General features: G+C 38.8%; 1 protein-coding gene across 1 annotated transcript; it reads left to right on the top strand.

Moving 5' to 3' along the window:
• The first annotated feature begins 3,591 nt into the window (after positions 1-3,591).
• cfap36 (cilia and flagella associated protein 36) lies at positions 3,592-14,624 on the top strand. The gene is made up of 10 exons (XM_053332744.1): positions 3,592-3,999; positions 4,645-4,709; positions 4,866-4,967; positions 8,175-8,289; positions 8,399-8,486; positions 10,471-10,630; positions 11,597-11,687; positions 11,839-12,017; positions 12,550-12,711; positions 13,590-14,624. The coding sequence occupies exons 1-10, from the start codon at positions 3,894-3,896 to the stop codon at positions 13,671-13,673; spliced, it is 1,152 nt and encodes a 383-aa protein (XP_053188719.1). The 5' UTR covers positions 3,592-3,893; the 3' UTR covers positions 13,674-14,624.
• The last annotated feature ends 52 nt before the right edge of the window (positions 14,625-14,676 follow it).

The raw sequence follows: 14,676 nt of genomic DNA, 5'->3' as shown, positions 1-14,676 counted from the left end.
TTTATTACATAACACCAAAAGACCTGTGACCAAGAATTTCCAATAAGTCGCCGTCAATGAAAAAATACAGCCTTCATTACTTAAGTCGAAGACAGGGACAATCATTTTTTTCCCTGGTGTGAGAAGGGATATCGATCTGAGAGGGTGTTTATAGATAATCATTCCAGTTCCCATATCCAAATCCAAGGGAAAGAAGAGGAATTGATGGGATATATGCAGAATCCTTACAAACACAATGTTGTGACTTATTGAACAAATACTGAAGGAGCAGTTAGTAGTAGGGGGAATAGGGGTCTCTGCAGTCAGCCAAATCAATACAATGAATTTTTAACAGGGCTTGACAGTTGCAATTGCTGCTGTTTAACCTCAAGGACATGGTGGCCTGTGATGTCATGCTTGTGACTGAATATATTGCCTTTACTATGTGGACGGAGACATAAACATACATGATTATTAGTTAAAGAGCAACTAATTTACCCTTTACTGAAATCTTGTCGCAACCTTTATTTACATTTTGAATGATTGCATGTCAGTTTAAGACCTTTTCTGTGAGTGCAACTACTAGCAACAATGTAGAGACGTGTTTTACCTTCCTAAGCTGTTAATCAAGGAAGCATTTCCAGAGAGAGCAAACAATTTGCAGGGTGTCGTGGTCAGTGCATTAATGTGAAAGAAGAACAGGCGTAATCAGTCATAATTTGAATAATTTATTTTTGCTGATAAATTGGAGCTTGTGTTGTCAGAATACAGAGTATGTTCAGCTTTAATCAGAGAGCATCAGATACTCATTTGGGTAAAATATCACATAATTTTTGGCAGATAACATCAGTATGCTGTTTGTGCCTGTTCTGTTTGTGCTACAGGTCAAATGTAAACCACTATACAGACTCACTTCTCTAATTATTATAATAATAATATGCATTATAGGGACAGACATGCAGCCAAACCACTGATTCCAATGGAAGATCAAACATTTGTCAGTCAAGAATGTACCACTTGACAACTGTAGACTGGTCATGGTGGATAAATTGTGCCATCTGGAGGATGAAATGAGAAAAAACATTTATTTTCAATTCATCTGCTGCAATATGATTTCATCTTTTTTTTTTTTTAAATCATCCTTGATCAAGTATGTGACTTGGTTCACAACCACAGTTCATATAAAATGTTTAAAAGGCAGTGATATGGGAGTGTAGGTGTATTTCCTGCAAAAGCTTTGAGCTGAAATAACGTTGATGGATATCAGCCACAGCGGTGTACAAAATCATGTTACAGAAATTAAGATACAATATAAAAAATAAAGTAGTTAAACCAAAAAAATACAGTAAATGTCAAAGTTACCATGTTTAATTGTAACATGTACTACCTTGTTGGTGAGTACCCTAACATTAACACTCTGTAACTATCTCACAACCATTAATTCATCCAGAAAACTAACAAACACAAACAAACACTAACACTAAATATGAATCAACCACAGTCAGCTGTTTCTTGTGTATGTAGTACTGTTACTCCATCCTGATTGTGTAGAACTTGAGGAGTATTATATCAATAATAATGTCCATTTTTTTCTTGTAAAGCCCTAAATCACCACGCTACACAGCTGGTAACCTGACAGCTGGTCTGCTGTCAAATTCAACAGTTTACGCTGCTATTATCTATGATTGTCACATAGGGGGCAGGATTGCTGCTATTGTACCCTTTATGTCTTTATGTACATTACTTTTTAAAATTGTTTTCAAACAAAATCATGAAAAACATGAAAAGTTACTATTTTCCAGTAAGCAGGGACCAGGACTATACCTTTAACAAAATATTTTCAATAGTGACTTATTGTAGCTGCTTAAACAGACAACACAGATGCCAAGGTGTGAAATCAACAACAGTTTACAATCTGCTACATGCAAATTACAAAAAAACACAAAAAAGAAAAAAGTGACTGTAATCAGAGTAATGGAAGGAATTTCACTGAATAGTGCAAAATGCACCTTTAAGAGTCAGAATGGAAAGTTGATGGTTTCGAGGTAAAGTTAAACAGACTGACGCTCTATTACTGACTGGTTTAATTCAACTTCTTGCTGTAAAAGCTTTTAAATGTCGCCTACCTTTATTCTGTTTTGGCATGACTGCTGCTTGCATGCCTTGCCTTTATGAACTGTGCACAGTAGATATATGAGCCTTTCTAGAGATGATAATTTAATCTTATATACCTTTAAAAAAATACAGGAAGAATGTATATTTATTGGAATATCCTTGTTAATGCACACTACTGAATTATCTGATTGCTAAATTTTTACTCTTAATAAAAAAGATGTATACCTCTTAGTATTGGTGTCTTGTGTGTATATGTGTGTGTTTAGGTTTAAGTGACTTGTCTTTTCTTTACACAAAAGCTGTTAATTAAAGTAAGGTGGCTTACCCCACCAGTTAATCCTTAGAATATATCACTTCACTGTGGCTGCCGATCAGGTCCTATATGTAGCCTGAATAAACAAGTGTCGTACTCAGGTCAGTACAAGGACATGTTGGCAGACAGCAGACAGAATAAGTGCCCACAATATTCAATGGATTCAGAGCACTAGACTAATCACTTCACTTTAGTTAAAGTGGCAATAATCACAACCTCACATACAAACATGATGAGAATATAAATGTGTTATATTGCCGAACATATAGGTGGTCTCTCTTGAAGCTGTGGCCTACATGCACACACACACACACACACACACACACACACACACACGGTTTACTAGGATACAAGTTACATGTTATAGCTGTCAAACAAAGTTCTGATACGCAAACCTGTTTTCAGGTTTTGGACCTTTTCTGTAATCTATTTGATCTTTGGTGAAATATTGGATTATTTGAACATTTATTGAAATTAAATCATGTGAAAACTTTACAGGGAAAAAGCAACAGACTCATCCAGCCATATGCCTTAATGCACTTGGGGTGGCTCCTTCATCCATCAGAATGTTTAACACCACAACTCCCAGTACAACCAACCACTCGTACTATGTAAATCATAAGAAAGTGACGGGCACTGCACTATTTCTGAACAATCTAGATTCCTCTTAACATAATTTTCTTACATATTTTGCTTCGTTTTTTAACTTTTAAGGTTTTTTGTGTATATAATTTTTATTTGATCTTATTTATTTATGTATAGCTATGCGTTTATTTGTGTATGAGCTATTGGATACATGAATTGCCCTTATGGGGATGAATAAAATCTATCTATCTATCTATCTATCTATCTATCTATCTATCTACTTTGTAAATCCCAGGAACATTGCACAGTAACTTCTGCATACTGCAAATTTATTTACACAGATTTGTTAGGCCAATTTAATCTATATCACTTTCACCCACTATATTCTCCCCATCTTATCTTATCTTATCTTATCCCATCTTAGAGGGCTATGCATTACTCAGAACTGGCGTTACATAACTACTGTTTACAAGTAGGTCTGTCTGTCCACTGGCGGACAGACATGACACACCCACTTGGTTAGGGGGTTGGACATTGTGTAGTAAAGTGTTGTGTCATGTGGTGCAGCCAAGCAGGTGTGCAGCAGATGGACTCTTCCGCTTACCTGTGTGGACTGGCCCACTGACGTAACGGTTACCGTTGACAACCGATTAAGCGTCACCAGTCTCAGCTGCAAATTCATGAGTGCGCAGTGCAGTCCTCCCCGGAGACCGTCCCGTCCCGTCAGGAGGGGGAAAACACAGCCACCGCGGCCAATGCAATGGGGACCGACTAGTTTTATGGAGGGATAATAAACCAGATGTGTTTCTTCCAGCTGTTCGGGCGTGTGTGTTCGTGCAGTAGCCGGAGCTGGACGGGGGGCTGTTGTTGTTTATAACGTTACCCAGCAGCTGCAGCTAACATGGCTGAGGATGACAGCGAGTGGGTTGTGGAGAGCATCGTGGGCTACCTGGGGAGTCCTGAATGGCTCATTCCTGTCACGGACTTTCTGGAGAACAAATGCACGGGTAGGTAAAAAGCAGACCGACATGTTCACCCCTCATCCGGCTGCACAGTGAAGCCCTCCCCCTCCGAGTCAACAAGGAGCTGCGGATCCTTAGCTAAGTTAAGCTAAAGCTAACTAGTGTCTGCGATGTTTTTCATGATGTTTATTGGTAAACTTTGGTAGTTTTCTCGCCTGGTAATGCTGCATATGACTCCAAACATGTCCTGTGTGCGAGTTAAGTAGGATTTATACAACATTTGGCACGATATTAAGCCACAAAAAAGACACAGGTGAAGATAAAGTTTGCTAGCCAGGCACTCAAAGATAATATTAACCCAGCAGTTATTTCAGAGAAGAAAAGATAGTATAGGATGTGTTTAAATGTCTTCTATGTGCCCTCTAAGTCTAAATGCTGACTTACTAACATTAAACATTCACATATACATACAGCTACATCAGCCATTACTTCTGCACACTTTTGCACAACTTTACTATTTAACAATGCACAAATCAGGTCATGTAGCCTAGTATTGTAATGTATTTTATGTTTATATATTTAATTCCTTTCCATTTTAATTATTTCCTTGTTTCCTGCACTGCAGTAATGTGAATTTTCCCTCTGGGGATCAATAAAGTCTTAACTTATTTATGTTTTTATTACTTTCAGTTTTTGATGACGAAGATGAAAATAAGTTATCTTACACAGAAATCCACCAGCAGTATAAGAGATTGGTGAGTACACAAGTATGAAACATGTAAACTGACACGTGTGCATTTTTCCAAATTGTCCTACTTTTCAAATTTTTGCCTCGTCATGACTCGTTACAGTAAGTTTCATCTTGCTGATTCATCACATTAGCTCCATGTAAGCTGCTTTGCTTTTTGTAGGTGGAGAAGCTGCTAGAGAATTATATGCAGGAGGTTGGCATCAACGAGCAGCAGTTTTTGGATGCGTGCTCTTCTCCTTTTGCCAAGTCCAAAACTCTGCAGGTACGTTTAGCTTCCCGTTTGCACAATACTGTCAGCCTGCCAGTTAACCCAAATGGAGAGTCAAGGATAGGATTTGCTTACAACTAAACCCACATATGCTGCTTGTTCCAAACATACTGCAGCTGGTCTGTTTCTCCTTCGCCAAGGCAGATGTTTATTATCCTTACAACTCAGCAAAATGAAAATCCAGTCTGTGACACAATCTGCAACCATGTAAATATTTTTTATCCTTTATCCTAATCTAAATTTAGATCTGCCCTATTTAACTGTCAAAGCCTTTTCTGGCTGCAGTGAGCTAGCCAAACCGTGTCCTGAATGTAAAGTATATTACACTAAGTTAATTAGAAGTTTTTAATACTTTGCTCTGGCCAAGTACACATGCTGGATAATAGGAATCTATCATGTTCCCATAGCTGTACCGGAGACAGGACATGATATATTCCTGTTGGTAGTGTTTCCACTTTTAAGTGTTTAAGTCAAATGTTGTTGTACCATGTGACAAGTCAGTATTACTTTATTTATTCTGTGATCCTAATGTCAAACTACAAATGTAGTTTTGGAATAATGAGCAATAAATAAAAAAAACACCACTATAGCTTCCGACCACCTGCACGCCCCTTTTTATGTATTTGTATACCAAGTTGTAATAGTAAAAGAGTATTTAATGGGTAAATTAGAATTTCAGGATAATATTAGTCACAGTCTGCAACTCTATTTTTACGCTCTATCCTTGGATTTCCCTTGGCACTGATCAATGTGTCTGTGCCGAATTGGCAGAAAGTGTTCCTCGGGAGGATTGGATCTCATTAATTACCACTGAGATAAACAGTTAATGTTTGTAAAGCAGGTCAAATTCTTCAAATACAAAGATTAACTGTAGCAGATGTTCTGAAATAGAAAGTGCAGGAGTATAAAAATAGTCTTATATAGGCATAGAAAACAATATAAATGTCTATTTGGGTTCACTTGTGTGAAAGATTGTTGGTTTTGTTCTCTGCACAGAACAGTTTAAAGCAAACTAAACAAGTTTTGCGATGATTAAGAGAAGTTTTTAACATCATTAATTGTCCAAATAGTAAAAATGGAGCAAAACAATTGGCTCACTGTCTAATCAGTTTGTGATGTTAGCCAAAATTATTGAATAATTAAAGTTTCCTGAGATGTATTCAGCCAACAATGTAAACAGCCCCGTAACACAAAGCTTTAGCTATATTTAAGGCAAGGGAAAGATTATTTATCTTAAATCTACACTTACAAACAGATTCAATTATAGATACAATTACATAGTTTTTCCTGACAACAAATCCCAGTAGCATTTGGGTTGGTTCATTTTATGGAAAAGGTGATCATGTCTAAGGCTGTTTTGCCTAATTACACAATCGTATTTGTTTATGTGTTCAGTAACGTCGTTGGATCTGATCGGTTACTTTATACAGGCTGACACATCAAACCAAGTAAACACCACCGTATCTTATCTACAAAGGTGGCGTAGTGCATCTGCACTGATTGTAGCAGAGGACTCAACATGTAGTTTGTGCTAATGGACAGCAGCTAGTTACCAAGGAATATGTACTTACTCATATTTACTTTGCATTTTTTGTGATGAAGTTACTCAGAGAGACAGGATATATCGTTGGTTAAAAGCTCAGACAGAGACGGAGAGACAAGCAGAAGCAAGATGGGATAAGAAAGACGGACTAATGGAAAAGCCAGACAGCGAGGAGGAGAAAGAGAGAAGCTGATGATGACCCAGCTGAACTTACAGCATTGTACATTGAATGCTGGTCAGGAAGATTTGTGTAGCATTAGCCTAGATGAGGGAAAGACCTTTGACTACAGGCAGGAAGCTCATGTGAAAGATTAGGCCTAAGTACCACTTTGTTCTCTAACATAGCTTAATTTTTTTAGGGACTTGACTTGAGCGACTACCATGCTAGAGGTACATCCTGCTCTCATCTGTTGGGAGCTTACAGGACAAGAAAACCTTGATGGGAACATAAAATATGAAGTATCTCAACCTTGTGGTGTAGGAATCGATTGCTAATTTCATGTCAATGTCATAATTATTTATATAACACATTTAAAACAGCTAATGGCCTACCAAAGTGCTTTACAGTAAAATAAGCAGAAACAATAAAACAAACAAACAATAAAAGCAATAAAAATATATAATATAACAGATAAAAGACCCAATAAAGCGGCTATAGTCCGCCAAAGGACAAAAGTGAACAAGTGCATATAACATTTTAAGCAGTGTTTTAAAAATGGAGAGGCTATTTGCAGTCCGCCCAGTAAAAGGTAATGCGTTCCACAGAGTGGGAGCCACAACTGTAAAGGCTCCATCTCCTCTAGTTTTTAAGAGGGATCGAGGAACGTCCCAAGACCACCTGATTAGCTGTAGCTGACCTAAGGGCTCTGGAGGGCTGATGCAGTTTAATAAGGTCAGACGGTTATTCCGGGGCCAGCCCATTTAGAGACTTAAAAACAAATAAAAGAATCTTAAAATCAATCCTGTACCTAACCGGAAGCCAGTGAAGCGAAGAGAGTACCAGAGTTATGTGCTCCCGTTTCTTTGTCCCAGTTAGGAGACGAGCTGCTGCATTCTGAACAAGCTGCAGGCGGTTCAGCTCTGACTGGTCAATGCTGACATACAGGGAGTTGCAATAATCTAAGCGAGATGTAATAAAAGCACGGATAACTTTTTCAAGATCTTTCTGGCTTAGATAGGATTTAACTTTGGCTAGAAGCCAGACATGAAGTGTCCCTTCAAACCTGCGGAGACAGACGACTGCTGCAACACTTTCAATCAGTCAAATCATTCGTGTACTAAATCAAACTACTGTTTTTAAACTCATGGTCAGTCAAACAGCGGACTATGTGGATAACATCTCTATTATTTTTCCGTGACTTTTTACTTAGACCTCAATGAGCTTGATGTGGCAGAAGTTTAGCCACGCAAAGTTCAGTGCATGATGACTGGCATCAAAGAAAGCACACTGTTTTTAGATGAATCAAATGAATACAACCCACTCATTTTTAGCTTCAGTACTAGTTTATCCTGTGTTTATATAGCTGTGTGTCCTGACCCATTCTCCACAGTCACTTACACTTCATCTCATCCAACTCTTAATGCCACGGATTCATCATCATTTTGTGGATTCAGTGAATTTTCATAGTTTTCAGCAGTTGCATTTTTTTGTTATTCAGACAGTGTTCCAGCCAGTTCTGGCCACAGATGATTTCCAGATGTTTCGCTCACTGATGGTCCAGAAGAACATGGAGCTGCAGCTTCAAGCCCTCAGGGTCATCAAGGAGAGGAACGGTAGGCTGGATTTACACCCAAAAACAGACTCACAGTCACAGACACTGATATAATGCAAATAACCTGCCTGTATGTGTGTGTGTGTGTGTGTGTGTGTGTGTGTGTGTAGGTGCCCTCCCAGAGTGCCTGACTGATGGCGTGGACGTGATGACAGAGTTGCAGCAGCAAGAAATGAAAATCCTGCAGGAAGTTCTCAAGTAAGCCACTTGATCTTTGTCTCTCTCTCTCACACAAAAACACAAAATATAATAAAGTATACTGATATTTCCACATTTTCTTTATCTGAGCATCGCCTGTATGCACCCAGTTAGATCCTGCTCCTGCTCTCTAATGGGATTTCACTAGTGGCAGCGTGGCCCAGAAGAGCACACTGTGTCTAATGGGACAGCAGCTAAGCTCCTTAGAGTCCAGCTAATTTAGGTTGTAGGGATTGACACTAAACAAGCAACTGAGAAAAATAGTATTTTTATCCCCTTTGTCTTCCTTGGCTACTTATCATCACTGCTGAATTTCCTCCAGTCCAGACTGCCACTGGTTTCAGTTCATCTGATTGTCCTCTCAAAATCAAATTGGAGAGACTCCAGAGACTCTGAGATGATTACAACACTGATTAAAACACTATTACTTTTGACAAAAGAATACAAAAAAAAAATTCAGCTTCATGTTCACTGTGATGGATTTGGTTGACCGATCTCAAGCAGGTTTCAAGACTCTTAAAGGGGAAGGGGTTATGCTTTTCCTTATTTTTAGTCATAAAATGTCAGATATTTATATCAAAGGTGGCCAAAGTGTCAATAAGGTAAATATATGTAGAAATAATCACTGAGCGTTTTCAGCTTGCTCTGAACACTTGGTTTCCAACATTTTTTTCTACTTTCAGCCTGAGCTGATGTCAGCTCATGACGGATTTCTTTATATGGTCATCTGCTCCATGCACAGCGCGTGAGTTCACCACTCCACTCGCTAACATTATGACATTTTCCTATTGTTTTGGGGGTAGTCCCACCAAGCCATGATTCAGATCGAGCTGGAACACTGTGAGTGTTTTTCCATTACACAGGAGGGGAAAGTAAAAAAAGTTGTTGGAGGTGTGTCGCTCTTTCTAACTGATGCCCTAATTAACTCATCAGAAGGAGGACCTCAAAGAGAGAGGATCTTAACCTGCCTGTTAAGAGACAGAGGAGGAAAATATGGAGTTTTTTTAACCATGAATCATGCAAAGTTACTCTGGTGGAGTCCAATAATAAAAATATAAAGCTGAAAATTAGCATAATAGGTCCCCTTTAAATTTCAATTTCTCATGCCAAATAGACAGAGATGTATTAAATATATACCGCTCAATAAGAACATTTTATACTTAAATAATATACATATCACATTTGTAGAAATACTTTCCTCAAGTGCTGTAAACATTGTAATATGGATTTATTGTGTCCTTTTAGATGCTGATATTTTATTATTATTTTATAGGATTTCCGACTTGGCCCAGTCACATTAACAGCTGGATTTACAACTCTTAATACTCACTATACTGACAGGAAAGGGCTATAGTTTACGCTCTTGGCAGGACATCAAATTAAATAAGTCATTAAATAACAATTAAACATTTGTTGGAACAATTTCAAGCAATACATTTATATGATATCACTCTTCTGCAAGATCTTTTTAGGAGGGAAATATGTTTCCCGTTTATCAGTTCTGATCACCTATGAAAAGACGTCAGTAAGACAACATCATCATACTGGTGTTTCTTTTATTTATTTTGGCATAATCCATGTTTAATGTTTTTATCCGCTTCATCATTATTATGACATGTTGATCACATACAGCTTTTTTAATTTTTCTTTTTCTTGCTCTTTTACATAATCAGTCTGTGTCTCTCTTTACCAACTGGTCAATCCTCTGTGAAAGTCTCCACTAAGGCAATTTAAGTATTAAGGGATCTGTGTGTGTGGTGCCCAGGTGATGCCCATGTGAAAATCCATGACGGTGTGGTCTTATTTTACTGTCTAATCAGTTGGCGCCATTAGCCACAAAGGCCACATGAACAGTCCAAATTGGTACCTGAATGTTGTACAGCAGGAATAATTCAGAGATTTCAGGCTTTGTGAATGAAAACATTTTTGCTTAATTCATGAAATAAACTAGACATTTTATTTTTGTCCCCTTCTTTGTCCTCAGAAAGTCAAAAGAGGAGTATGATGAAGAAATGTCCAGGAGGCTGCTGTTAGAGGAAGAGCACGGTACCACCTCCAGCAGCTGCTCAGATAAGCCAGTGGCAAAGAGTGGTGACGCCCATAATGCCACCACCGCTCCCAGCCAACAAAGCAACACCAGCAAGGTACGGCATCATGTGTTATGTAAGACCTGTGGAACCTCACCTGAACTCTGTGAGCCTTCTCATGACCCATGATTTTACGGACAGCACCCATCATCCTCTTTACCCTACATTTTGCTTTCTTTAAAATAATGTGACGCTGTTTCCAACGTGTCCAAATGTGCAATTTATTCCATGCTAAGACCAAAGCTGGGGGGAATGTTGACAAAAGCAGCAGTAATGGTCACCACGCCCCACCAGTGAACAGACACACTGCTGCTGAATCTAAGCTGGTAATTTAACCTTCCACGCTACTGTATGTACACCAAAATAGGACCTAAGGATGCATTAATACCCCATCAACAGTTTCTCTAATGGCTGAAAGAGAGTTTTTCCATACCACTATCATCAAATGTTTGCTCATGTGGGAATGTTGGGTTTCTTTAAATTAAATTAAAGAGTATGGTCTGGAACTGCTCTGTGTGTAAAGTGCTTTGAGATTACTTTTGTTTTGATTTGGCGCTATATAAATAAGGATTGATTGATATTGATTTTGGTAATAATAAGCCTGCAGCAAGCAACAGATAAGCATGAGAGATATTCTTTTCTACCAAAACAACTACCTAGTAATTCAGTTTACTGAATTAAGAAACTGAGGTATCAGTGCATCCTGTGAGCAGACAGTAGCTTTACAGTTTTGTAGCATTTGTGGTAGTTTGGCCATGTAGTAGCTATGTATTTTAAAGCCTGTAAATGTGGTTGTTCTTGTAGTATCAGAAGTTATTCCTTTTGTTGTACAGATTAATAATTTGACGTATGTTGTTGTTATGCTTTTAGTAGCCAGAAATAAAAAGTCTGCAAATTGAGGACTGTGAATGTCGTCTAGCCTTTTAATTTCCAGCAGTAGAATGCAGCACTAGTGGGCTGAACTGATGCAGTGTTTTTGTCATTATATTACATGTATTAACGTCTGTTGGCTTCTACCTCCAGGTCAACGGCAAACCTGCCAAAAAAGAGGAGAGCAAGAAGTCTGCCACAGGAGGAGGAGTTGAGAAAAAAGGAGCTACCTCTTCTAAGCCAGGTAACAGCTACATATACCACAAAACCTCTCTTTTTGTTTTATTAAATCTCCCCATCTGAAACTACGTATTCCAGCATTTTTAGAATTTATTACTAACAACATATTTGTGAAAACCAGTACTAATCAAACCATTTGAAACATGTGTGTGCAGATTGTGGCAGTAAGAGTGTGGAGTCCAGAGTCCTCCCTGCAGTCAGAGGTCCAGTAAAGTCTGCTGAACCCACCGCCAGCCTCAGTCCTGACACCAAGGAGCAGAGCAGCAGCCAGACTGCAGCCGAAGCCTGGCTGGAGGAGGCACACAGGGAGGCTGGCTTCTCCAAACCATACACTGTGAGTCTGTGTACCTGAGAGCATCCTTCATATATTCTGCTCATGCTGCGTGAAGTAGGTTAACCTGATGCTGCCAGTAAGGGGGGTTTAAATTAGACACTAAATGCATGACCATCACCTACACAGATGTTTGCAACTGATGACTGATCCTGTCCATGACCGACGTGAATTTTGCTCCATTTTATTTTTGTGTTTTGAATAGACAAATAATTATACCCACACATTAAAGGACAATGAAATGACTTATGAAATTCAGGAAACCTGTGTAGTATAAATCACTCAATGCATTCATATTTTTTAAAGAACTGTTTAATAGTGCTACTTTTGAAATCCAATGCATGTATTTAAGAGTCTTCTCTGTTAAGGCTCCAAGATCACATACAAAAAAACCCCACAAACAGTTAGCTTGATGGAAACTCCACCACACTTGGATTTTTATATTTGAATTATTTGTAAAATAATTAACTAACTAAATTTATGATATTCGAATGTGTCTCATGTTAACCTCCTCCTTCTCCTCCTCCTCCTCTAGGAGCTGTCGGCGTCACAGCAGGAGCAGCTCCAGCAGAGGGCAGCATATCTGCGCCAGCAGCGAGACAAGCTGCATGCACTGAAGAAAGAACAGCAGAAAACAAAGCAGACCACCACAGAGGAGGCACCCACTACCCCCACACCAGCACCCACCACCACCCTGGTAAATGCAGCCTGTTCCTCCTTCAGTTTTTCACTATTTCCTCATGTTGGGCCATTAAAATTAAATTATTTCTAATACAGACAATATAGACAGTTTCATGGTTAGACCAGCAGAACTTTAAAAAATGAAGACTTAATATCATTACTTTTAATTTTTCTCATTTTTTATCTTTTGATTAAAAAAAACCCACAAAACATTCTTGATTTCTTCTGCTTTTCTTTAATAATCCATTTTTCCTTCAGCATTTTCCTTTGCTTCTCTTTCTCTTGTTTTCAAATCATCCTCGTGACTTATTCATTGGGTTCTTGTTCTTCATTTCCTTCTGCCTGTATCTGACCTGGTCTGACCTGTCAGGAGGCAGTGGGGCAGTCCCAGAGGAATGGGGCCTGTTCCCCTCCTCCTCCTGCTGCTGCTCCTCCTGCTCCTCCTCCAGCACAACACTCTCCTAACTCCTCCAAACAGAAGGTGATCCATCAGCTGCCTTTTGCCTGATGTGAACACGTGTACTCATTCAACGCTCAGTGTGTCGCTCTGGTTTTGGTGTGCAGTTCTGTTGCTGATTAGACTGTTAGTGTTACTCTAGTTAATTGCTTCTAAATGCCACAAAGCGAATAAGGTCTCCATTTCTTTTTTAATTTAAATCACAAAAAAAAAATGTAAATATTCGATACCAGTTTGATAAATGTGGGACAAAACCTGAGCCATTTTTCCCCAACATCAGCTAGCTGCTAATACGTGTGTAGAAATGTGCTTGGTGGTATTTTAGAAGTTGCTTTTTCACTCCTTCCTTCAACATTTTGTCTGACACTGTTGGTCTTTATTATGTTATTATGTATCAGATTGTTTACTCCATTTCCTGGTGTGCTCTCTTCAAACAGGAGATTTCAGCAGAGGAGAAAAAGAAACTACAGAAGAGAAAACATTTGGCTGACAAGCTAAAGGAGGAAGTAATCAAGAAATAACTTCTGCTGCCCCTCACCTGCAATTTTCTTATTTATATCTTGTCTCTTTTATTTCGGTAATCAAACACATGGCTTCCTTTACACTGCATCCTTCAGCCCGATTATTCACTTTCATAAACTCTGATCAGGGCACATCAAAAGTATGAGATCTTCCTTCGTCAGAGTCTTAACTTTTCTTTGGTGTCTACAGATGGAAAAGTATGTATTTGTGTATTTTCAGTGGATCAGTATGTTGAAGTTTTTCACACTGTGAGTGATCAGTCAGGTATTTTATAAGACGAGCAAGTTCAGAAACTGTTAAAGAAACTGGAAAGCGCATGGAGATTCACTTGAACTGCGTACAAAATCAAAATCACTCTGATTTTTTTTTTTGTCCCATTTGAGTGATCAGAATTAAAGTGTTTAATTTTTACACCATGTGGAGACGTCAAATCTGCACAGTGAAACAAAAATGCCTTCCCAGCATGAACTACTTTGCTCAAAAATCTCATAATGCAACAAATGACCTTTCACTAGATGAGAAAAATCACTATTATGCAACACTACACCTGCCAGTAATGGAATAAAATCCTGATGAGTGTCTGAAATGTAATTTTCCCGCTCAGTATAGAGTAAACCGCTGGCCGTTAGAGGATAGTGACTGAAGGAGTGAATCTGTTTCTCTATAGACAGCTGTCAAAAGATCATAAATGGGGCAATGTGGTGAAACACAGACTTGATGTGAGGCACGACTGGCTATCAATGAATTATGAGTTCAAGCTTGATGGGGAGAGTCCTATCTCGAGGCGATTTTAACATGAACTACCACAAGTCTACAGTCTTGTTTTCTACCGTCTCTAGCACTCGCAGAGGGAAGAATCAGCTGGTACATGGTTATAAGCTGGTAACACTGTAGCAGCTCATCAGAGAGCGCTGTGGAAGTTCTTGAAATGAACGCAGCGTCATGCGTTTTATTAAAAAAAAAAAAAAGGAGGCCAAGAGAACAGTGTGTCGCTTTCTTCGA

The sequence above is a fragment of the Scomber japonicus genome, chromosome 14 (genome assembly GCF_027409825.1).
Source record: "Scomber japonicus isolate fScoJap1 chromosome 14, fScoJap1.pri, whole genome shotgun sequence".
In the NCBI taxonomy this organism is placed as follows: Eukaryota; Metazoa; Chordata; class Actinopteri; order Scombriformes; family Scombridae; genus Scomber; species Scomber japonicus.
This window is presented reverse-complemented; position numbering and strand designations above follow the sequence as displayed.

Coding starts and splice junctions, on each gene's coding strand:
- cfap36 (XM_053332744.1), top strand. CDS start 3,894: ATGGCTGAGGATGACAGCGAGTGGGTTGTGGAGAGCATCGTGGGCTAC. Junction 4,710..4,865: donor ACCAGCAGTATAAGAGATTG/GTGAGTACACAA, acceptor TGCTTTTTGTAG/GTGGAGAAGCTGCTAGAGAA. Junction 4,968..8,174: donor CCAAGTCCAAAACTCTGCAG/GTACGTTTAGCT, acceptor TTTGTTATTCAG/ACAGTGTTCCAGCCAGTTCT.